The sequence below is a fragment of the Acartia tonsa genome, chromosome 6, assembly GCF_053477335.1.
Source record: "Acartia tonsa isolate MP-2025a chromosome 6, ASM5347733v1, whole genome shotgun sequence".
Classification (NCBI taxonomy): domain Eukaryota; kingdom Metazoa; phylum Arthropoda; class Copepoda; order Calanoida; family Acartiidae; genus Acartia; species Acartia tonsa.
In genome coordinates, this window is record NC_137265.1 from 19702511 (window position 1) to 19727798 (window position 25288).

The window sequence follows — 25288 nt, forward strand, 5'->3', positions numbered from 1 at the left end:
TTCTTTTGCCATATAGCGCTATTCTAATGATGACATTAGAACAGCAGCCTTATTTTGAAAATATAACAGCATAGACAAAGAAATAAGTTTTGACAATGCATTTAAATGTTTTGAATTTTTATTGAAATTTGTTAACAGGGAAAGAGAAGGTATGAACAATAGTAAAACAAACTTTTAACTTGTGTTGGGCTGAATTTTAATTTGTAACTTAGTTGTTAGTCATATCCTGACTTCCATATAATGAATATTGTTCTAAATTAGAATTGTTACAATTGATATAGTTTATCAGTATGTTCATTTAAAAAGTATTTTATAGTTAGGTGTTATAAAAATCAAATAATATAAAAGAAATAGAATGTCTGTGAGTCTATCTGTTGGTCATATCCTGACTTCCATATAATGAAGATTGTTTTAAATTATAATTGTTAAAGTTAATTTAGTGTAGTAATATGTGCAGTTGAAGAATCCTTATATGAAAGCAATAGGATGTTTGTCTGTTACCGAAGGATCTAGCAAACCGTTGAGCCGATGTGGTACTAATTTACAATGTAGCTTCTTATAGGTTCGGCTAATTTTTATAACAATTTTGAAAGAGAGTACCTTCACACTGCGAATTTTAAAAGAAAAAAAGTTGACCCTCAAAATTTCACCTTAAAGTGATACTTTTCTAATAGTTTATAGTCCACTGAGTCGTAAGCAGTAAGAATTAAAATCTATTAAGTCCCTTCTAACGAGATATTGGCAACTTTTTGCACACATTTTTGCAAACGGCAATTATTTCCTTTATTTGAAGTTTTTGTTAATAACATTTTCATAAAAGTTTTCAGTAATAATCATTTAAGATCCATTGTTGAGAAGAAATAACTGAAAAAATGTGTTTCCATGCAAAATAAGCTTAAAATCTAATGATTTTAAATATTTGCAATTTAATGGTAAAAATAAATATTTTTTGCTTTTTGATAGCCTGAATATGTTTAATTTCGTTTTTTATTTAATCTATTCTTTGAAAAGACATGCATATTCTTTTAGATTTGAAAAAAATTTAAAAAAATTAAAAATCGGAATTAATCAAAATTAATCTATAGCCTTTAAAAAATACTTTTAATATTTTGAACCTATATTATCAATAAAATCAATGGAAAATAAAATAGTTTTATAAAACAAACTTTTGGAAAAGGTTTAAGATAACTTCATAAAAGTAGCATTAAAGTAGGATATTTTACTTGTCTTTTTAAAAAATGCAAATTAAACATAGTTAACGACTATTTAATTATCAAGAATGGTAATAAAATATTTCAATAACCACTTAAACCTTTTTGTGGCTATGTTATTTACTTAAACAGAAATTCTATTGTGTCAGAATTATAAAAATAATGAAGTATTTTCCAAAAAGCTTGCAAAAAAAACGTAATTTTATCAAACTTACTCACAGTTTATAGGAGATATTGTTGTAAAATATTAATTATCAAAATAAAATCTTCAATTTACAACGTTTAAAACACCTGAAAGTAAATTCTAAGCAAAATTAGATTTATCCCCTAGATTTAGAGTAGCTGCGCTACTTAAAAAAACATCTAGTATTCAAACCAATCAGCTGATCAAATTGCTATAGACATAATTTGTTGGGTTGTTATTATATGAAACATTTATTTTCTTTTTAATTTTAAAATGATGCTTGACATACTTAAAACAAGCGGCTACGCCCCCAGCGCTCATTAGGGGCACTAGAATTTGATCCTCTATTTTTAAATTTAAGTTTTACAAAAAAAAACCAAGGACTATATCTGTTCAGTGGATAGCGAGTTCCTTAGTTACAGACAGATATACATACATCTCATTATTTCCATATAAGGACTATCGGCTACGTACCCTTAAAGTCTCTAGGGGCACTGGGGGATAGGGAGGGGAGGGGGGGGGGGTGGAGAGTCCTAACTATACTTAAGATGATTTTTCAAAATTTTTAGAGGGTTATTTTTTGTTCAGGAGCAATTTTTATATGGTGGAGGCACCCTTCCCAAAATAGTTATAAACATTGCCAGGACATATAAAAAGCTTTAATGTAAAGAAAAACCATATCTGTCTAGCAGTTAGCAAGATTCTTTGAGACAAATAAAAAAATAGTTATCATGATACTTTTATATAAGGATAAAAAATTTAAAGACGTTCAAGCTTTATTTTGGGATTCAAATTAAAAAAAAAGAGTTATGCGACAGGTTTGTGGGTAAAATGATACTCGGAGTGTCAAAATGCTGTTTCAAACTAACTTGAAATTTTTACATTGTGGGATCAGAACTGTGGTGCAATTTCACCCATTTTGTAACAACTACAAGGACGTCCAAGGGGAGGGGGTAAAGGGGTGATTATCCCCCCCCCCATATAAAATTTACCCCCCCAAACATTTTTTTTTAATTGGGGGGTGAATATCCCCCCCCCCAAAAAATAATCCTAAAAAAATTTAGAGAGCTTCATGTGCATTTTTATGTCCACTATCAAGATTTTTTACCACAGCCCAAATTCAAAATACTTTATGGTTCCGCTAATAAATTTTGAGATTTCTAAAATAAAAAAATTGTTTTTCTAACTTTAAAGATAAAAAAAGGCAGCTGTTTGAAATATTTAAATAAAAAGGACCTAAAAACAAAGGTTGTTAAATAAAAGGGTTAAGTAAATTATACAATATGATATTTAGTCAAATTTCAAACAAATATTTTTTCATTAATTCATTTATAAAAATCAATATTATAAATATGAACTCACAAAGAGACGTTGTATATTATCATAATATATTAAGTCTGCTTTGTAAAACAAAACACACATTTTTCTTTCTTTAATGCAGGGATGATTTTGGAACAAAAAAAACATAAAAAATAAATTATTTTGAATTTAATTTGATATTATCGTACAATATTTTTTTATATACATAATTTAAGAAATATATTCATAATATAATAACCTGTCATAAAGACGACATATAAAAACATCATCCTGATAAGGAAATTAAAATATATCTTCAAAATTTTCAAATTTATTTTATATTCAAGAAGGAACGAGAAGGATTTGAATTTCAACATTAACTTGTTATTTTGGTTGTATATTTATCATATCTCTTTACAGTTTATTGGTAAAGTTTGGTAATACTTTATTTCGAGTCTATCATGCAGTGTTCACCCTCCCAAGAATTCGAGGACCCACCCCCAATTAACAAAAAAACATTATTTAAAGTTGAGGTTCAACTCTCAACCCCCTCAAGTGGCCCCAGAGGCCGCTAGTCTTATGTAGAGTTAATCTTAGAAACTTTTAAGAACCCAAGAATTTAAAAATGGACGAACTTTTACAAATGTTAAAGTGCTGCTAGTTGATGTATGAAAAAATCATTATGTTTTGGCTCTATTACAATTTTAGTAGATTGTCTAAGCTTCTACTAATAACGAAATTAATTCGGAAATAAATCACGAAACTTTTTGTGTTTTTCAGCTGTCGTTGGGGGGCAACACATCGTAAAATTAACGACCTCTCCATTTGCCCCCCAAATATTATTTTAGATTTATTTCGCTTGTTGGTTATACCTTATTTCTGAGATTGTCTGCTTCTTATAAAATTTATATTATGTTCTTTTTTGTCTGAAGATCCCGGAAATAGCTGAGAAAGCAACTAATTAAAAATAAGGACAGACAGACAAAAACAAATTTATATTATCTTTACGCAGCAATAATTTTTATATCTAGCAATTAATGTTTTAATCATTTATTTTTAGAATCATATGGACTCTTTTAGATTTATTTGATTAATTAAACAAGCGAAAATGGGGTCCTACGATGGGGTGGCAGAATCAAGATTAAGGTAACTAAAATATAAAAGTTGTATTTATATGTATTTCTGTTTTTGTCTCTTATGATCTCCATAACAGTTGAAATTGGTTGTCGTAGTTTGTCATAAACTAAATCTAAAAATCGTTTTATATGTTTTAAAGGTTTTAAGTATCTTCCTTCGCATTAACAGCTTCTATTTGTTAGGAGTATCAAAAAAGCATTCAATATAATGCAGAAACTATAATAAACAAATGAACTAAAGCAATTTTACCTATTTATGTATTATTGCTTTTAATGCATTAGTCATAAAAACATATCAATGAACCGTAAATTTATTCTTTAAAAATGTGTCCTTTAACGATAATTTTCAATATTTGTACAACATGCAAAAACATAAATTTATTACTAGTAAAAATACTACTTACATGTTTGTGTTTGTTTGTCCTTCTGTCTGTCCGTCCCTCTGGAATGAATGGCTGGAAGAGATTTTATTACAAGTGTAGAAAGGGGAGCGGACATTGTAAATTTTATTGGTCTCAAAAATTCTTACAGGATTGTTTATTCTCTTGCTCATAACTCTTGGTATTTTTATTTAATCATTATAGTTTTATCATTATAATTTACAGGCAGGGGCAATTTTGTTTACCATCATTATGATTGTCTATTGTCTTACCCCTCCTTAAGATCCCTGACTTTTCTTTACTTCCCATCACTTTACTTTTCCCTTTCCTTCCCCCTCTATTTTTGAAATACTTTTCTCCTCCTTTGAATGTGCCATATTATTGTTACTACGCTCCTTTTTCATTATTACATAATGTACAAAAGTCTAACTAAATCTTGGCGGTCTTGTAACATATGACCTAGATTTAAAACTAACTTTAAAACAATGGGCATGAAATTGTATTTGTTTTGTAAAGGCATGTTTGCTTTGCTTCATATGCTAAATAAATAAATAGTCTGACTAAATCGTTGGAAGCTTACATGGAACCAAATCACGGCTATCATGTAAGAATTTTAGTGTTGTAGCATATAATTTCATTTTAAGTTGTTTCGATAACAAGGGCAAATATATATCTATAATACAATGTATGTGTAGAACGATGTCTGTCCCTCTGTCTGTCTGTTTGTTTGTAGCGAAGGATCTCGCTAACCGCTGAACCGATCAGGTTCTCCTTAAGAGGGTAGTTTCTCATAGTTCCCGGGAAGGTTTATAACTATTTTCTTGGGGGGTGGGACACCCCCAACCCCTCCAAAAATGAAAAATACCCCCCCCCCCCAAGAAAAAAAAAAATCTTTTTAAAACAAAAATTAAAATAGTAAGGTCGATTACCCCCCCCCCCCCCAAAAAAAAAACAAAAACAAAAATTACCCCCCCCCAAAAGAAATTTAAAAAAAAATTTTCTTTTATATCTAAAATACGAAAAATTGGTTTGATCAAACCTCTTGGGACAAAGCCCCTAGAGGCTAGGGGCGAAGCCGCTAGTAATATATACAATAGTAGTGCAGCAATAGTAAGCTAAAACAGTTAAAACAATAAAAAAAAACAGTCCGCTGTTAGAATTATGACAATAGGAATAAATGTGACTTATTACTTCAAATTTACTTTTATAGCCAAGAAAAAAAAACAGTTAAAACAATAAAAAAAAACAGTAGGCTGTTAGAATTATGACAATAGGAATAAATGTGACTTATTACTTCAAATTTACTTTTATAGTAAAGAAAAAAAAATAATCATTTTTTACCAAGTTTCATTAAATAATAATTTTCCAACAATAGTTTAAGAATGGATGTAGAATATACGTGGATATTAAGAGAGGTTAAAAATTTTCGTTACATGGAACTCATTAATTGGTCAGTTCTTTCAACCAGTAGGAGAGGAGGGGAGGGGGTAGATGAGGTGGAAATCTGGTGTAAGATCCAAATAATAATATATCCATTAGTTTAAGAAAATCTATATTGTAATTTCTAAAGGAAACAACGAGAGGAAGTGTAAAAGTAGGGCGTTAGAAGATTGTAAAATATTAAAGCAAAGGTGTTTTAAGATTTTTAGCTCTACTTTTACGGTAACATATTTTGCAGCAAAACTTCTCTATACATTTAATAAACTTTCTCGTATTCATTCGAATCCGGTGGATAGGAACCGGTTCTCATCCATACGAAAAAACTATGTCTAGCATTGTTTTATATCCAGCTTTCTACGAATATAGAAATGTACAATCATAAGATTAAAACCAATTTTTTTAGCCGGTGCCTCCGGCACCTCGGGGCTAAAAAAAACTAGTTTTAATCTCATAATTGTACATTCTATATCCGCAAAAAGCCGTTTATAATACGATGCGAGAAATAACTATTATTATACAATTACATTTTGATACAGAGACAAAATTTTTATAATTAATTAATATAAGTTTATCGAAAATATTTTAAAGATTTTTTCTTTTATTTTAAATCAGGAATCTTATAGGGGAAGACATTCGACGATAAATTGATTTCCATCTACAATAATTATGAACAAAATTACCAATACTGTATAATTATTGGTTAAAAAGATTGCACACTACTAATTTAGATTCAATAAAAGTGTCCAAAGTTTTTAAGTCAACAAATAAGAGAAAGTATTTATAAAACTTTGGGTACTAGTAAAAACTACAGCCCAATGTCCGCGCCCTTGTTGTTTTTAAGCACAGTAATTAAACTCTTTTATATGCCCACTATATATTTGTTATTTTTAGGAGTAACAGTGACCAAGTGGAGTCGAGATTAGACCTCCAGCAAGTTCCAGAACAAATATCCAGGTAGAATTATAGTAGCAAACAACCTACATTTTTTTAAAACAAGTATGACAACATTCATAAAAGCGAAGCACTAAAATAAGACTATACTTAAATGTTAGACTTATCAAGTTATTATCATGTAAAATTTGAAATTGATATTACAATCTTACATGCCTAAACTAATGATAAGAGCTATTCACTGATTACAGAATTTCGAACGGACCTTCCATAATTTTATAATGTTTATCTTTGAGTATATAAAAATTCAATACAATTGTAGACAAAATAAACGGAAATTTAAACCGGCACTACTGTTTTTTAACAGTCAGGGGCCGCTGAAAAATCATGGCTGATAAATACTGCGGAATCCTTAATTTATCCAAAGTTGCTAATATTTCCCTTTAATAACTATTTAACTTCATATTTCCAAGAACGCTTTTATTAAAATGGCTCTTTTCAACAAGTCCTAAAAAGCAGATGATACTAGGTGACAAAAACTTATTTGTTTAGGATATTTTTTGGTTCTGGATCTGGAAAGCCAACATATGGAGGTGTATATTCTCCACCATCTACAGGTTTGTAATATAACAACCTATAGATTTATTATCCTAGATGGTTTGTCAGACACAATAATCAGACCAACTTAAAAAAGAATTTCTAAGATGAAGGTTTTTTGTTTGTATGATTTTTTGGACTATATAATTCAGATTCAGTAAAAACTGCGTTTTCCGTTTTTCTGACTCAACCAGAAGGAATACAGAAAAAAATATTATATGTCCTTGTTCTCTGTAAAAAGTACATCAAATTTGTAAAAGGTGTTTTTTTATTATATCTAAAAATGCGGCCTCTATGATAGATAAATAGTTTTAAAAAATGCTTTATGTGAAAAATGTTGTGCAAGAAAAATTAAGATAACTCTTCTATTTGTATGAAAAAAGCTTAAATTTTCCTTATTAATTTAGAAAAGGTCTAAGAAAAGTACCTTAATGAGTTTTAAAGGTGAAATGCTTTTTAGCTCCTCACAAAAGCATTTTTAAGAAACTGCAATTTAGATTTCTTTTTTAGATTTCTTGATTGTGATGCATTTCCAGTAAAAGAATATCTTATAATAACGTAGCTTGTAGTACAAAGGAAAAAAACCTTTTTAATTGACAAAAAATCTCTAAAGACAAAAAAGTTATCAAAGTTTGAATTTTAGTTATAAAACATTTAATTGCAAATTATAGATAAATTATGAGCTTATATCTTATAGAAATAATTGAGGGGTGGGGATTAGCGAACATGAGCAATTTTTAAGGTTATGTTTATTAAGTATACAAAAAGAAAAATTGAATATTTGTTTTTAATGAAGGAATTTTAATTTTTTTGTGAAATTGGTAGAATATTTTATTTGCCGTGTTAAGATGTTGTTTTAAAGTAAATAATTTTTTAAAAACCAACCTTAAGCACAAAATTCTAACAGAAAAAAAGCATCATACGCACCTTTTGAAATATTTATGCTCTAAAATGCGCCGTTATTTTCAGAGATATTGAAAAAAAACTTTTCTAAGTTTTATGTATTTTTTTTACAGAGAACAAGGATGTATGATTATTTTTTCTGTTTTCCTTTTGGTTGTATCAGAAAATCGGAAAACTCAGTTTACTCTGAATTACCCTGTATTTATATAAGAAATTAAGGGGAAATACTTAGATCCATAAACAGGCTGATTTAACAAAATATACTTTTTATTTTAGGCTATGGAGTTCCAGCCAGTCCTGTTTTTAACAGCCCTGGAATCTATTATGATGGTAATACATCTTATATTTATCATTTAACATTCAAATAGTATTCCATAAGGTTTCTCATGAATTTCCGCTGCTATTGAGATATGAGATATAAACTGCTATTAACGAAAATTTAGCTGACCCAATTAGTAACTATTTTACATCTTACTTGGTCTGCCGATCCATCTGTAATGCTCAAATCAAACATTTTGTATTGACTTGGATATTTTGATTAAATAAACAGAGTTGAATTATTTATATTGTCTATCCATCTGTTAAAATATGATAAAATATTGGAGGTTCGTCCCCGGGCTAACTTTGTCTGCTAAAAATATATCAATTTACCCTACGATTTTTTTAGGATATGAGGATGATATTTACTTACTGATGAAGCTCGGTATAGCTGGAATTATAGTTTTTATTATCCTGGCGGTTATTATCATGATAGCTCTGCTCTGCCTTTGTTGCTTCAAAATATTCAAGGTAAAATAAGGGGGGGGGGGGTTAATGCAACCATCTCGTAATCAGTGAGCAAATGGTACTTAAAATTCGAATTTCGATCTGAACTTTTGCATGAGTAATCCTTGGTAGGTCTATTTTCCCTAAATCGAACAAAAAGTTGAAAAAGTAACGGCTGGCGGCTCAGCCGTTTAGCCGTTTTTTGCCTATTTTCAGGGTAAATCCATCATCAATTACGTAGGAATCAACTTTTTAAAACATATTTTTGGTTTAATTCATGTTAAATGATAACAATAACCATTAAAAACTTCTAGTACCAACAGCTACCGTCTAGAACCGTTTAAAAGCGTTTTGGAGTGGAAAAGAATATTATGTGGAGATAGGTTTCGTGACTAATTTGCAATATAGATATCCAGCCGTTAGCCGTTACTTTTCCAACTTTTTGTTCGATTTAGGGATAATAGACCTACCAAGGATTACTCATGTAAAATTTCAGATGGAAATTCGAATTTTAAGTCCCATTTGCTCACTGATTACGAGATGGTTGCATTAAACCCCCCCCCCCCCACTTCTTTCAAAAAATACTTTATATCTAAATTTCTAAAAGCTATGAATATTTAAAGCTATTTTTGAAGAATAACTTTTATTTAAAGGGCATGTCCATTACTCCATAGGTAGTAACAGTGCATTTAAAAATAGATCAATATTTTTTTTTTAAATATGATTTAATTGTCATATTTGATTGAAAGCATTAAAAAAAATAGAATTTATAATGTGTAAATCCTATTAAATAAAGTAGTAAGTGTTTTTTGTCTGTCCCGAAGGATCTCGCTAACCGCTGAACCGATATTGTTTTCCTTTACAGTGAAGCTTCTTATAGGTCCTGGGAAGGTTTTAAACTATTTTAGGAAGGGTGTCTTCACCCCCTCCCCCCCCTCCAAAAAAAATATTTTTTTTTACTCTGTTGAAACTCAAATTTAAAATGGGATGAGGTCGTCTTTTCCCTCTCTTACCTTAAGTGCCCCTAGAGGCTTCTAGGGGGCGTAGCCGCTAGTCTTACATAAAGTGATAGGATACATGTCTGTGTGTTTGTATGTATCTTGCAAAGCGCGGGACATATATTGTTTTTTTTTTACAGTAAAGCTTCTTATACTCCCAGGGTGAAAGTGGAGGTCGATTTATTTTTATTTATTTAGAAAGATTCCAGCAGTAGGAACAATACAGACCAACCATTCAAAGGAACTACATACCCTTTAAAGGTAATTTTGATTCAAGAGAAGAGAAGTTGGATGTTTGTCTGTCGTTTAGTTATTTGGATCTTTATAATGACATGTCTATCAAAAATTTAAGAAATGGATATGTTTTGAAAATTTCTAATTCTGCAACGTTGAATTTTTTTATACAATGTAAATTTTAAATACTTAATACTTATTTTAAATTTTCTAAAAATAAAATTTTTAATTTGAAAACTTTTACTCAGAACAGCAACGGATTTGGACCACAAGGAACAACCAATCAAGGATTTAGCAACCAGAATCAAAATAACTCAGGTAAATAAATTATTTATCTTTCTATCTATTGCTTATCTAAATGTGACAGGATGTCTGCCGGTCAGTCTGTCCGAAAGAAATAATTCCTAAAAATTTACCAACCCCCTCCCCTTAACGCGAAAAAGGCCTCAAAAACCTGCAAGTAAACTTTAAAATAGAAAGGAAAAAATATGTTCTTATGAACTTAATTTTTAACAAAAATAAAACTAAGCTTATTATACAAATTATTATATCAAGGTGGTTTTGCAAATACTGGTACACTTCCTGCAGGTACTGGAGGTTCCAACATTCAAGCTAATAATACTCCAGCTGGTCTTACCAGAAATCCAGGTACCTTAATTATTTTTCTTTATACTTTTAGTATAATTTTAGATCTTTCTACATGCCACCAAAAAATGCGTAACTGAAATCAAATGGAGGGAAAAAAGGGAAATAGTCCCTTTCGTGGCAACGCCCCTTAAGGTTATTTTAGGTTATATTGGGTTAGGTGATTGCCCCACAGGGTTAGGCAACTGACCCCGCATGGTTTGAGCCCCCCCGCAGGGGCTAAAAATAGGGAGAAAAGCTACTGCGAAAAATATGAATAATCGCCCCTTAAGGTGAGTTGCCACGAAAGTAACTGTAAATTATAATGGTTACCAACATTTTAAAAACACGTTCCCTCATTCGTTGGCCTAAAATCTATAGGTACTTTCATTAAATTCTTCACATCAATTTATCGACTATTGTCATATTCCTTAAGATCCTTGCCTTTCCTTATGAATTAGTATTCTAAATATTGTCTTTATAGGATTACAGAACCTAAGCTCTATCTTGGACACGCCCTCAGAAGATGACACTGTCAGGGATGGGGGGAGGGTGGGTAGATCCTCCTCCCCGAGGACACCAGCTTCAGGTGGCAGGGGGAGGAGCAGGAGTAAGGGAAGAGGAAGGGATACTCCCAGAGGCGGGAGTGGCAGTAGTATGGTAAGTCAGGAAGGTAGGGGACTTGGGATGCACACTTGTACACAAAGTTTTATAATAATGTTTTATAAATTGAGGACTTTTAGTTGGTTGGTTCATTAAGTTCAGTGTCCAAACATTTCAACAATTAATTGTTATCTACAGAAGGGGTAATATTGTATATCATCATTGGGGTTTTTGTCTTAGCCTTTTAGATCACTGATGGTAAGCAGTACAGATGTGTCATCTTAATGCTACTTAAGATCTCAATAATGTTTAAATCAAAGAGCCTATAACTCAAAGAACCTGTAAGGACCTCTTTCGCATTTATCGTATGCATATCGTAGGATATGCTTACGACGTTTCTGGCAGGGTAACTTGTATTGGTAATAAGCAGGTTTTAGTCTATTTACTGGAGGCCTTAATATTCTATTTAAAGGAGGGGAAAATTGTGGTTGAAATAACCTTTATATTATTCAACATAGTTGTAATAGTAGTTATTTAATCAATAGGTATTTAGTTGAAACATTAGTTACTTAATAATATGTCAGTTATTACTACTTTACTATACATACAGTCGACATGAATAGTGCCAATGATCATGTCCGTCGACTATATGTAAGTTATGGTCACTTTAATATAATACCATACAGTCGATAGAACATGCAGTATAGTTTTAATATAGTGACAATATGTTGATTTGATTGATTACTCATTTTCTTGATTACTTTTAATTTACTCTTCTTCACATGTTCTTATTTGCCCATCTGCTATTATTCTTATAAAAAAGTAACAGGATGTTCATCTGTTCATATGTCTGTGTGTAAAGAAAGATCTTGTTAACTACTGAACCGATATGGTTCTCCTATACAGTGTAGCTTCGCATTGGTCTAGGGAAACTGAAATCACTTAGAGTAAAAAATAACTCCGTCAATTTTTTTTACTTTTTCTTTTTAAAATAAAAAAAGTAAAAATGGAGGTTAAACGTAGTAAGGTTCTTCGTATGCAGCTTAAAATACCAGAAATTTCTTGTTCATATGATTTGTACTTTTCAGGAATGATGCGTTAAGGTTTTTGGATGCTTTTAGGCTATTTTCTTATAAAGGCTAGGGACGCAAAATTGTTTTTTCTTTTTAGGGAAGCTGTGTAGATATCTTGGGGCGGTTTTAGACTTTTTTTCTGAGCTCGATTGTTAGGAGATAGGAGAGCAGCAATTAGTTTGATTTTATAGCTCAAATGACCTTATTTTCAAAGGTTTCGTGATTTTTAAGTATTAAAAATAAATTTTTAAATTAATTTTTTAAGAAAATGTGTCAAGCAAAGGGCGTTACCGAATATAAATACAGGTTTATTGATAAGTTTAATAACTGTCCTAAATCTTTTTTTGTTAATTAGAAAGCAATATAAAGGCTATTTTTCCTGTAGTTTAAAAACACTCTTCTAATGTTCATACCAAAAATAGCATTAAACTCGAATTGCCTTACTAAAACTTACAGACGCGCACGTTATAGTAAATACGAGCTACCTTATTTGAGCAGTAAAATTTAATATGTAATCAAAATTAGAAGAAAGTTAGGAATGTAAATTTTATTAGGGTCAGGAACATTTTTACTCACTTCCTTATTTATTTAAGATTATACAGTAAAGCAAATATACATTATATTACATACATATATCACAAATAAGTAATGTGCATAATTCATTGTTTACTAGGTAATTCCAAATTTATTCATTCAAAAAATATTGATTTCAATTAAAATTATTTTCCAGCATATTTTTACAATTAAAAAATGTGCTTCTTCTTTTTGTATTTAAACAAGTTTTGTATAATAATGCAGATATGAAAACTTTCTTAGAAGAGTAAAAAGAAAAGGATAAAAAAATTGGGCGTTTTCTCTCGAAGTCCTATGTTGAGAACAAAATCCAACCTCCTTTTTAAAAAATGAATTTAAATGGGGTGGGGACATTTTCGTTTGTTTGTTTATTGTCAGGCTAGGTTAGGTTATTAAGTACTGTTACCCTGCAGGGCTAAAGACATCCGCAGGGGTTAGGTTAAGGAATGGAAAAAAACATAAAGAGGGTGGGAGGGATTCACCCAAAGGGTACCAACATTTTTAGACGTGGCAGGGTAAACCCTAGAACATTAAAATAGGACTAGTAACAAAATTTACACGGTAGACTTGGAGGATGGCATCTCAAATCAAACATATTGATGTACTATTTAGGACACAAGTAGTTTATCAGCCAACATGAATCCAAACTCTTCAACATGGAATGATACACCCTGGAGTAGAAGAACAGGTAAAAAAATATATTTAGGTGGTAAGGACGCAAAAGCTTTTTTTTGAGGGGGTTTAAAATGGGGGAGTCGTCACTTTACCCCTACCCCTACTTGGACAATGACATTTAAGGTGCCTTCTTATAGGCTTCTAGGGGCGACGCAACTAGACTTAAACATTCTCATTGATAAGGAAACTTTTCAAATACAGTTTCACAAAATTAAATTGCTGTGAAAGGAAAAGACTTACTGAAAATATTTTTATGTGCCTAAAGATATCTCTTGAATACCTTTTTCCATTATTTTACATAAGGTTGTAATTTTTTTTTTGATGGTTTCAAATTTTTTTAGGTAGTAATTTTTTTTGTTAGATTTCAAATTTGATTGAGCTCTCTTTTTTTTAAGGAAAGCTTCCCACTGGCCCTGGGGTGGTTTAAGGCTTTTAAAAAAAAATAAAGCCCCTAGTTGCTAGGAGCAGAACCACTTGTATGAGATAATGAATTAATTTTGATAGGAATAGCAAGCCGAGACTTGGAGCCACAAATATCTTCTGAAAGTAACAATATCAGGTCAGGTAATAATCCTATTTCATAAAGTATTAAGGTGTTTTGTTTGAAGCTTAAGATCTTAATAACTGCTAAACCGATTGGGTTCTCTTTTTTTAGGAAAGCATAACATAGATTCAGTAATGGTTCTAGAGGCTAATTTATTTTCATTTTTTATTTCTTTGGATGGTTTTAAGATATTTTTCTAACCCATTTCTGCCCCTTTGAACTCCTAGATGTTAGAGGCTTATCTGCTAGGACATATAAAACTAGTTATAAAGTGGCTGCGCCACCAATGACGTACTATTATTTAAATTAAAACAAAGCTAACTTGTAAGTAACTAGGCTGACTTTAAAAAGTATCTTTTCTACAATAAAGTTAGTTGAGAGACGTCATTGACTTTAGTTCTTTTAGTACGTAAGGATTATAAAAAAAATCCAAATAAATATGAACGAACAGTACGTCTCACTGTTATGGATAGTAAGATAATTTAACCAGAGATGAAATACAAACACAAACAGACCTTTTTGTTAAATTGTAGAGTAGCCCCGCTACAAAAATTAATAAATTATTTTATTTGCAGCCAGAACCGGTCCATCAGCTACTACGAGGTTCCCGTGGCGACAACAATGAGCACCTTCACCTACGATATTCCGCCGCAGAACTCAACAGCCACCGCAAACGCCTCAACCAACGTGACGGCGGTGCGTAGCCCGTATTTGACCGCCGGAACGCCGGCGTATAATAGATATTCTACTATTAATAGGGATCGTGGATTAGTTTAAACAATTCTTTTAGCTAATTTGTTGGGCTCTTATTAATCTAACCTAACCCAAACTGAAAGTAGCATAAATTTAAATATTTTAAGCATTTGAGATTTTGTTGGGGTATTAAATGGAACGACTATATAAAATATTTTCCGTAAACATTTTCTTAGTTAATTATGCTGTTCATTTTATTAAGAATTATTTAAATACATATTCTATATTATAATTGCATTATCACTTTTAAGGCATTTTAAATTAAATGGCATTATAATAAAAATTTTCTTAGTACCATATTTAATCTAAATAAAATATAATATAACATTGTGATATAATTGAATTGATTTTTGAAAGTTTAATTTGTATATAAATTTACATGAAATATAAGAAGTTCATTAAAAATTCTGGGAAGTTTTAAATTGGTCCTGTGTAAAACAATGAATAATAAAACATCCATGAGAAGCGAAGCACTATTAAATCATGATTGGACATAAGGACAAAGTGAGTTCTAGAGAAGATGTTCAGTGGCCATAAAAAAAGAGAAAAAAAGATAATAAATTTATGATTATTAAACAGAATAAAATCTTCTAAAAATTAAACTTCTAAATAAAAAAGCATAACAAAATCCATAAGTAGCCAAGTATAAAGAAATCATTGATGGTGGACAAACGGATAAAGTAAGCTATAGTGCAGATGTTCATAATCATAAAATAAAACGAAAGATCGAAAATTTGTGATAATTTAACACTATTAATCACGAAATTCTCTTCAGAAACAAATAAATTTGTATTTTGTAGCATAACCGACCGACTGACGGACAAAGTGAATTATGGTTGCTCACAAAAAATAATCTTAATAGCAGCAAAGAAAATAATATTGCTCCCTCACCGATAAGGTTGGACAGACCAAATCAATTAAAGAGTAGCTTCGCTACTACAAAAATCAAAGTAGTTCTTTTGGGGATAGATAAATTTAGTATTGGAAAAAATGGAAAGGGGGGTTGGTTATTTATCTTAATTGTATATCTTTAATATAAAAAGGGGGAGGTATATCCCATGACTAACCATATTGGGTGGAACTAATTTGTTGACGCCTATTTTAATATCCTACCCCCGCCTATCTTTATACACCCCCAACATATATTTACCCCCCACCCCCTCTACATCAGGGAACTTAAGGGACAAGCCAATGGAAAATAGATAAATTAACATTCCAATGATGATAAACAAAATAACCTTTTCTGTAGATTAGAGTTATTTGTCGAAAATTTTGGACTCTGCTAGTTAGAACGGAATTTTTAAAGGTACCCAAAGTGTTAAAACCAACAAATGGTAGAATGTGCTTTAAAACTTTGTGTACCAGTGCAGTGTAAAGCTCACTAACCAATGTCCCATCTGTCTTTGCTTTGCACCTTCATTCAGTCAATGGAAAAACTATAAGATTATAATGCAGATTAGAACTATGTTTGTCTGTCCATTCGTCCCTTACGATCTCGCAAACAGTTGAACCGAACAGTTAAGAAAAAAAAGTTTAAAATTAAAAAGATTTAAAAAAGAATAGGTTTTTAGGTTTTTGTTAATCATAAAAAATATTGTCGTCTTTGATAAACTAGCTTTTCTCTCTTTGTTTCTTATTCTCTCCCTTTTCTTTACCCTCTCTTCCTCTCTCTCCTTCTCTCTCTCTCTCTCTCTGTTATTCTAATCAGTATCCCTTTTCCATTTCTTGTAAATTGCAAAGGGTCTCGCAAAAGTTTAATCAATACAAGAAAATTATGTTTGTTTCTTGACTTTTTCGCTGCATAATACGTTTATAAACTTTTACATTAACTTTATATATCATGTAATAAGGTTTTTGCAGTTAAATTAAATTGAAGTTTTTTTTATAACCTATTGTGATATAAAACATTATTATTTTCTTTATTCTTTTATAATTATGTTTAATTCAAAGTCAAAAACGTCCTCATTATAACGATATAAACTTTGAAAAGTTTATGTCGATGACTTTAATAAAAAGATTCCATTTATAATATTGACAGTATAATGTCACTATAACAACATACTTATTGACATAATAACGACATTATTTTGTTCAACAGTTTATCTGTTTATTTATTTACGAATGCAATGAATATATTATTACTTGTATGTTACACCAGACCAGATTTTCATTTACTCTAAGAAAGTGAAACTCGCAGTGGGCTAAAATGACAATACCCTCCATCCACCCCCTATATCCCATCCTCTCCTCTCCTACTGGATGAACGAACCGACCAATAAATGAGTTCCATATTAGCAATCTAAATTGAAAAATTTTTTCCCTGTCATAATATCCACGTATATTATACATCCATTTTATAAAAATTTTCAGAGAAATGTTATGAGAAGTATGTCGGCCAAAGGAGGAAGATCACGGAGGTTGTCAGACACGAGGGCAGCCTCCTCTGCCTCGTCCAGGATGACTCCACCAAGGAACAGATGCATTTTTTAAAAAACAGCGCTTAATTTTTCAGACAATTTTACATGTCACCATTATAGACCAATTATTTGACCCAAATTTATAAGCTAACCAAATTGTTTATAAATGTTGCATTTTACTCAAATACAGGATACTGTTTAAGTACAAACTAATATTCTTAGAACCTTGTTGTAGAGATGCTTCGCATGTGACACTGAACCTTGATGTCTAAGCTTTCTAGCTCGTACCTTAACATCAAAGGAAAGGAATCATCATGCAAAATTTGAAAGCACAACTCAAACATTCCTAAATCATCTAAATGAGCAATTCGTTATGGAAGGACTGACCCTAATTATGAAAAGCTTTGCTTTTAATAATAGGCATATATTCAATGTATAAATGTAAAAATTGTATCTGTACAGGGTGGACTCTGGAACATTTAGGCTGGAGAGGTCAGCAGAAGAAAGAAGCAAATACCCAGACAGGATCAATCTGGATAGAAAGGGTTTACACAGTATCCCCCTTCTGGCTGATGAACCTGGATTGAGGTAGGATTTGATACATACCTGGCAGGAATGATCAAGATAGAGAGGGATTACACAGCATACCACTTCTGGCTGGTGCACCAGGATTAAGGCAGGATTAAATATACATTTAGTAGGATCAATCTGGATAGAAAGGAATTACACAGTTTTCCACTTCTGGCTGATGAACCTGGATTAGGTAGGATATAATAGGATCAAACTGAGATTATTCTGATTATGGACAGACTTTGATTAGACTGAATTGCACTATCGACTTAAAAATCTGAATAAAGAAAGGATACTAAACATTTCCTGCATGAATAAAGTAAAACTAACCATTTGATTGTTTTAGAGATAATACGGGACACATGCATGAAAATAATTGTATTAAATAAATGTTTTAGGCTTTTAAGTATGCAGCACAACTTCATAAAGAAGATCAATAATCTGAACTCCATATCACGGCTTGTATTCCTTGACCTCTACCATAACCGTCTGGATCATATCTCAGAGCTGGATCCTCTGGTTAATCTCAGGTACAAATACTGCACAGTTGAACTTTTGTCTAATTTCTTATTAATACTAGCGAAAGCGCCTCTAGCATCTTAGGGCTTTTAAATAACACTAGTCGCCGGAAGGAAAAAGCAGTTTTTTGAAACAGGCTCTCTGAGATTATTATAGATTCTGATATATACATATATAGACTAATGAAAAATGCAAAAAACGAAATCAAAAGCGTTCCTTCTTGGGAGAAAATCCGGGAAAAAGATTTTAGCTATTTTTAACCTAAAATTCACATTGGCAAGCCTGCATAGAAATATACAGACATTTTAAACATGTCATTGCTCAGCACCTAGAAGTGGTAGAAAAATGCTACGCATACCATTGGAAAGCCTATAACCTCTAGTTTCCATATTGGTATATAACGTTTTTGTACTATTATTATTTTTTGAGCTATCCTCTGAAGTATACACAAGTTTAATAAATGCAGTTTTTTCTTGAATTTTAAGTTTGACACTTGTTACACAAACCTTTTAAAAATTATATTGCTTAGCACCTAGGAGTTATATAATTATTTTATATAGGTATATTTATATATTTTGGGTGCATTCAATTTTAGCTTAATTAAAAATAGTCTTTGAAATGTGTGTGGTTTGACATTGTAGTAAGATCCAAGGAAGGAGGGGGGGGGGGGAGTTTATACACTTATAGGCAATGAAATTATGTATAAAATTTTGCTCTGGATGTTTTTGGGTTTGTTGTTATAGTTATTTACATGATTCTCTTTGTAAGATCTCTTATATGATTAAATCTACCAGTAAAAATATTTGAAATTGAATTTTGGCACTATCCTTCTAGGGGCTAGTGGGGTAAAACAGCTCCAAAACACTAACATCTAAGGTCTGAACTTATTTTTAGAAATATCAAGCTCATTTTTTTGTGCATATTTGAGCTAAGTAGCCACTAAAGATTTCATTTTGGCACTTTCCTTCTAGGGGCTAGCAGTTTATAACAGCCCCCAAAACACCAAAATTATAAGTTATGAGCCTATTTTTAAAGATATCAAGATGATTTTTTTAATTTAAAATTTATTCACATAATTAAGATACATAGCCACTAATCTTTCTAGGGGCTAGTGTGGTAAAACTGCCCCCAAAACTACTAAAACTTTAAGTTCTGGGCCTTTTAAAAAAAATATTGGGCTGATTTTGTTAAATAGCTGGACTAAATAATCATTCATTAAAGTTCAAGATGATATCTTTGAAAATAAGCTCAGAACTCCTAATATTTGTATTTGGAGAATGTTTAACCCCACTAGACTGTAGAAGAAAAGTGCCAAATTGAAATCTGTAATAGCTACTTAGTTCAATTATGTGAAAAATGTTTACATTAGAAATATTAGCTTGATATCTTTTAAAATAATCTCATAGCTTTTAATTTTAGTGTTTTATTGGCTTTTTACCCCACAAGCCCCTAGAAGGAAAGTGCCAAAAATAAAATTTTTAATGTTTTACAGGTAAAAAAAGAATCATTTGATAACTATAACAACAAGTCCAAACAGCCAGGGCAAAATCTTTAGTGGCTATGTATCTCAAGTATAAGAATAAATTTTAAATTAAAAAAATCATCTTGATAGGCTCATAACTTATAATATTTGTGTTTTGGGGGATGCTAAAACACACTAGTACCAAGAAGGAAAGTGGAAAAATGAAATCTTTAGTAACTACTTAGCTTAATTATGCAAAACAAAGTTTACAAAAAATTAGTTTGATATCTCTATAAACAAGTTTAGACCTTAGATGTTAGTGTTTTGGACAGGGCTGTGCAAAACCTGGGTTTTTTTAAAAATAACCCCGGGGTCGTGGAAAATAGGGGTTTTACCCAGGTTTTAGGGGTTTTTTGGGGTATTTTGGGTTTTTATAGTTTTTATACTGTAAAAGCTTGAATAATATATTATATATAATTATATAATATGTAATAGACGATTCTTTCTATGGCGCAGCGAGTTTCATAGTATTTTCACAGTAGCTTTTCTCTTATTTCTACCCCTGCGGGGCAATCATTACCCCTTAACTAACCTTACCTAAAATAACCTATTAATAGCTACTATAAAAATACAAAGAAAACCACTGTGCCATGAAACCAATTAGGTCCATTCTTTTAATATTTAGAAAGAGGCTAGGACATAAGAAAGATGAAAAGTTGGCTGCTATTTACAGGAAAAACAGAAAAAATGCAAAAATCTAAAGATCCTGAAACTGTACGTGCTTTTCTTGCTGGTATATCTCTTCCTGAGCCCGTGACAATGGCAAAATCAAGCACAGCAGTCTATTCCTTTGTTAAATACATGCAAGGGGTCAATGAAAAACATATTTTTTTTTGTATAAACACTTTGTTTTCCTTAAGCCGGCTTAAAAAGCCAGGTGGCTGAAAAAAACAGGAAATCATAGTGTGCTATAGTAAGTTTATTAAGTAAAACTACACTAGGAATTCCTTACATTTTTCTCACTTTTTCACAGAAATTGGCTTAGAAAATTCAGCCAATATTGAAAAAAATCTTCACTTTGAATCTCATGAAAGCGTTGTTATTGATTATACGTCTGATAATAGGGTAATAAAATTTTTTTAAACAGAGAAATATAAATTTAGTCTGTTTAAAATCACAAAACTTATCATTCAAATTCAAATGAAAATTTTAACTGGAGCAAAACCAGTTAGCAAAACCTAACTTCTTTATTTATGAACGGATTTCAAAAATTCTTTCACTAAACCCATGGTGGGGAGGTATCGAATGGGGTTGAGGGGGGAGATGGGGGCGACCTCACCCCCCTACAAATTTTTTTTAAAATTTTTGTTTCTTAACCAATTAAAAAAATTCTTTCACACATGACATCACCAACCCCCGGAGAAAGAGGGAGGGGGTGGGGGGGGGGGGTGGTTGGCAGGTTTTTCCCCCAAATTTTTGTTTAACTTTCTTGTTTCTTAACTAATTTTAAAAATTCTTTCACACACTTAATCACCAAACCTCAAGGGAGGAGGGGGATGGAGTAAGTCCCTGCATTCCTAAATCCAAACCTCCTAACACTGCGGGCAAACCTAACCTTAACTAAAAACACCCTAATCTAACCTCCCTTTTCTGGACCCTGCGGGAAGCTCCAATCCTACAGGTCTTTATTTCCAACCCTGTAGGGAACTGCTTAACCATAGGCGTCCAAGGGGGGGGGTAATGGGGCGATTACCCCCCCCCCAAACGATTTTGGGGGTGCCGTAGGCAACCCCAAAATTTTTTTCATTTTACCCCCCCCCATTCAAAATTTACCCCTACCCTGGGGGGGCCGTAGGCACCCCCAACCATTTAGGAGGGGGTATTTTCCCCCCCCAAACAATTTTGGGGGGGTAAATGCCCCCCCCCAAAATAAAAAATCTATAATAAAAAAAATTTTTAATACTATATATTTAATAAAATTTAAATTAACCCCCCCAAAAATTTTACCCCGGGGGTAAATTTTGGGGGGGGGTAAACTAAATTTACCCCTGCCAACAGATTTCAGGGGGAGTAATTACCCCCCCCCAAGCAAATTTTACCCCCGGGGTAAAAATTTTGGGGGGGGTAAAAAAAATTTGCGGCGCGCTTCGCGCGCCATTTTACCCCCCCCCAAACACGAATTACCCCCCCCCTAAAAAATTTTTACCCCCCCCAAAATAAAAAGCTTGGACGCCCCTGCTTAACCATTACTTAACCTTACATAACTAAACTAAAATGACAACATTCAGTAAAGTAAATCTAAAAAAAAACCAGACGAAAATTGAAATTTAGAGTAGCTGCAAATTAGCCCTCCTTACTTTAAATAAGGAAAACTTAAAATTTGTCGGTTTTTTTTTTGCTTATTGCTTATTATTGCATGTATATAAATTACTAGGATTCAGGGAGGAGACAATGGAATGTAAATTCTCCCACCCCCCCCCTCAAAAAAAAAATCGTCTAATTTGTCTTTATGTAGTTGGTACTTTCTTTTGATAAGATGGGACATTTTTTCGGCATTGACTAATCCCTCCCTGTTGTAATCTGAAAAAGTATATTTCATTTTATTAGAAAAAGTAGCCTTTTGATATCGCCTCGTTGTTGTAAGTTTTAAGTTTTAATTAATACCTAAATATTTCCCGAATAAGAAAAGTAAATAAAAAATGCTGCAGTTTTTAATCGCATGGGATGTCAAAGTGACCTATTTCATTGAAAGGCAATACATTTTTTTAAACAGTTCCCATGGAGGAAGGATTTGCTTCATTCTTCATGAAACAGGGAGGGGACATTAGGCTGTTCATTACTCTAGTCCCCAAAGTTTTATAATAACGTTTTTTTATTTGTAGGTGTAATTTTATATAGCTTATCCCTTAAAGTCTCTGAGTTTATGGCTAATATACCCATTATACAAGTTTCCGTTTGCTAAAAAACAATAGATTTATTGCTCTAGATGGTTATTCAGAAACACATATTAAAAAGAATTTTTTGGCGAAGAAGATATTTTTTATAATTGACACATGTGTTATACTGAGTAATAATACCTTCAAAATTAATGATTTGGTCGAAAACTTCCTACACTATTTTCCATATTGGTAAAATTATGAAATGTGGATCTAAACCTATTATGTCTATTGCCCCCCCTCATCCAAAATAAATATTCCAAATACTTCAAAATAAGTGTTCTTTAAAAACAGCAAAAAAATTAGTTTTTCTACGATTAGGGTTAGTACGTCCGTCCGTCAGTAGTAAATTTAGGCAGGTTAGAATTAACCTATCAAGTTCAAACTTACAGGGATAACCCTTTAGCAAATATTGATGTTAATTGTACACAAAGCTTTACCTTCAACCATTTTGTAAGCCTTATTTTTTTTATATATATTTATAATTTAATGTAAAAAATCATATAAACAAAATTACGATAACAATGAAATATATGGAATGTGATAGTTTTGTTGTTTTGAATGTACTCTTGGTGATACATCTGTGTAGATTCCTCTCATAGATTAGCATTTACTCTATTTGTCATACTACAAAAGGCACAAATAAAAAATTGAGACATAGATTTCCCCAAAGTTTTATGATAATGTTTTCTTATTCGTTGGCTTCACAACTTTGGGGACTTTAATGAATTTTGATTGGTTGGTTTATTAAATTGAGTGTTCATACGTTTCAACCACTAATTGTGCTCTACATAGGGGGTTATTTTTGTATAAAAATGGGGGATGTATATTGTATATCAATTAGTTGGCCATAATATTATCCCTTTAGATTCCTGTGAATTCTAACATATTTTTACAAATAGGCTCAATCAAATTCACATTAAACTTCTGTTATGGACAATTACAAGGATAAAAACATCCATAAAATCAAATCTGAAAAACAATAAAACAAAAAAAGGTTCTTAATTATAGTTTTGAGCAAGGTAACTATTTTTTTATACCAACAATATCATTTGGTTATTAAATTTTGGGTCAAATTATAGAGTTGCTCATCTAATTATCTTAAGAATCATTATTGTAATTCAAAATGGACATACTTACCATCGTAGATAAAGATTAAGACCATAGAGTTGTTTTGCTTCCAAGATGATAGCTTTTTGTTATCAGAATCAACAAAAATTTTGTTTAAGATTTATAACCAACAGGACAATTCTTTTATAATACATAAACTTACTGATAGAGATTTCTGTTTTGCTATACAGAATTACGTATGGACGTACTAGAATACTCCAGTTATAGAGTAGCTATTCTACCAATAAAAAAGTGCAATAAAAAAGTCCGTCTGTCCGTAGTTAATTTATGCAGGTTAGAATATTCAAGTATTATTCCTTTAGCAATTTAGGTACCCTGTGAATCAATACCGGAACGCTAGTATGTCCATTTCAATAATGACAATTTTGGAATTTTTGATTAATTAATTTTGGCAAGTTATAATTGTCCTATGATTTTCAAACTCGGTTTGATGATTCCTGATACAGTTAGGTAAAATGTAAAAATCGTAGCAATTCTATGATTCTGACCAAAAAGTCCGTATGTCTAATTTAATACATGTTTATTTTTGATATTTTACATACATTTTCTATACATGAAGTAATTGTTTGGGCCCCAATGCCCAACTTAATAGATCATGGGGGAGGGGGCCCTAAGAGCCCCCCCCCCCCTCTGTCTCGGCTCTTGTTATAGATAGAGACATTATTTTTTCTGGTGGTTCATGTGTATTTTTAGAGAAAATTACTTTTCTAGTCACAGCGGTCAGACTGCTCCTTGGCCGCTTTTTAGCGCCCAGCCTCTAAATATTAAAACAGCTGTTGAGCGGAAAATACTAAAGCTAGGATTACCAAATTTTAGGTGCAACTTTTATTTTTTATGACAAAAAATTAACTTTTTCTGCATTTTTAGAGAAAATTGCTTTTCTAGTCATAGCGGTCAGACTGCTCCTTAGCTGCTTTTTAGCGGCCAGCCGCTAAATATTAAAACAGCTGTAGAGGTGGAACTTTTTTTTTCATAACAAAAAAAATAACTTTTTCTGATCATCGCCGATAAACGGCAAATGACGGAAACCGCCATTTTTGGTGGTAATGGCGGTTGGCGGCGCCAATTAATATTTTTATCTTTCTCTGATCACAATCAAAGACTACATAAAAAATTGGCTGGTCTAGAGCTGTTGGTATTATCCTCTTATGATTTTATTTTTATTTTTTTTCAAATTTATATATGCTGGAAATATAAAAACTCTATATTCTTTACCAAAAAGTACGTACGTCCATTTAAAGCATGAAAGGACAACAAGTTGAATATTATAAGCTAGGCATCTCTATGGTAAAATCCTAAAAATGAAAGTTTGTCCTGTATTTAATTTATTTTGCAACAAATTTATGTTCTCTGATTTTGTCATCCTTGTT

General features: G+C 31.7%; 2 protein-coding genes across 4 annotated transcripts in view; both read left to right on the plus strand.

Moving 5' to 3' along the window:
* The first annotated feature begins 3752 nt into the window (after positions 1-3752).
* On the plus strand, positions 3753-15288 carry LOC145322036 (uncharacterized). 3 transcript variants are annotated; one of them, XM_080163788.1, is made up of 12 exons: positions 3753-3840; positions 6542-6604; positions 7094-7158; positions 8318-8371; positions 8709-8830; positions 10003-10065; positions 10287-10356; positions 10594-10686; positions 11147-11322; positions 13524-13599; positions 14091-14150; positions 14706-15288. In XM_080163788.1, the coding sequence occupies exons 1-12, from the start codon at positions 3803-3805 to the stop codon at positions 14753-14755; spliced, it is 930 nt and encodes a 309-aa protein (XP_080019914.1). In that variant the 5' UTR covers positions 3753-3802; the 3' UTR covers positions 14756-15288. The 3 variants fall into 3 exon arrangements, with proteins under 3 accessions (XP_080019914.1, XP_080019912.1, XP_080019913.1); XM_080163786.1 differs by having other exon boundaries at positions 14091-14145; XM_080163787.1 differs by lacking the exon at positions 3753-3840 and adding an exon at positions 4762-4814 and having other exon boundaries at positions 14091-14145.
* Positions 15289-17256: 1968 nt separating this feature from the next.
* Positions 17257-25288, plus strand: part of LOC145323010 (uncharacterized) — a 35805-nt gene continuing 27773 nt past the window's right edge. The window contains exons 1-3 of the mRNA XM_080165397.1: positions 17257-17352; positions 17761-17888; positions 18269-18400. Coding sequence (XP_080021523.1) covers positions 17263-17352; positions 17761-17888; positions 18269-18400 — 350 coding nt within the window. The 5' untranslated portion in view covers positions 17257-17262. The remainder of the gene's footprint in view (positions 17353-17760; positions 17889-18268; positions 18401-25288) is intronic.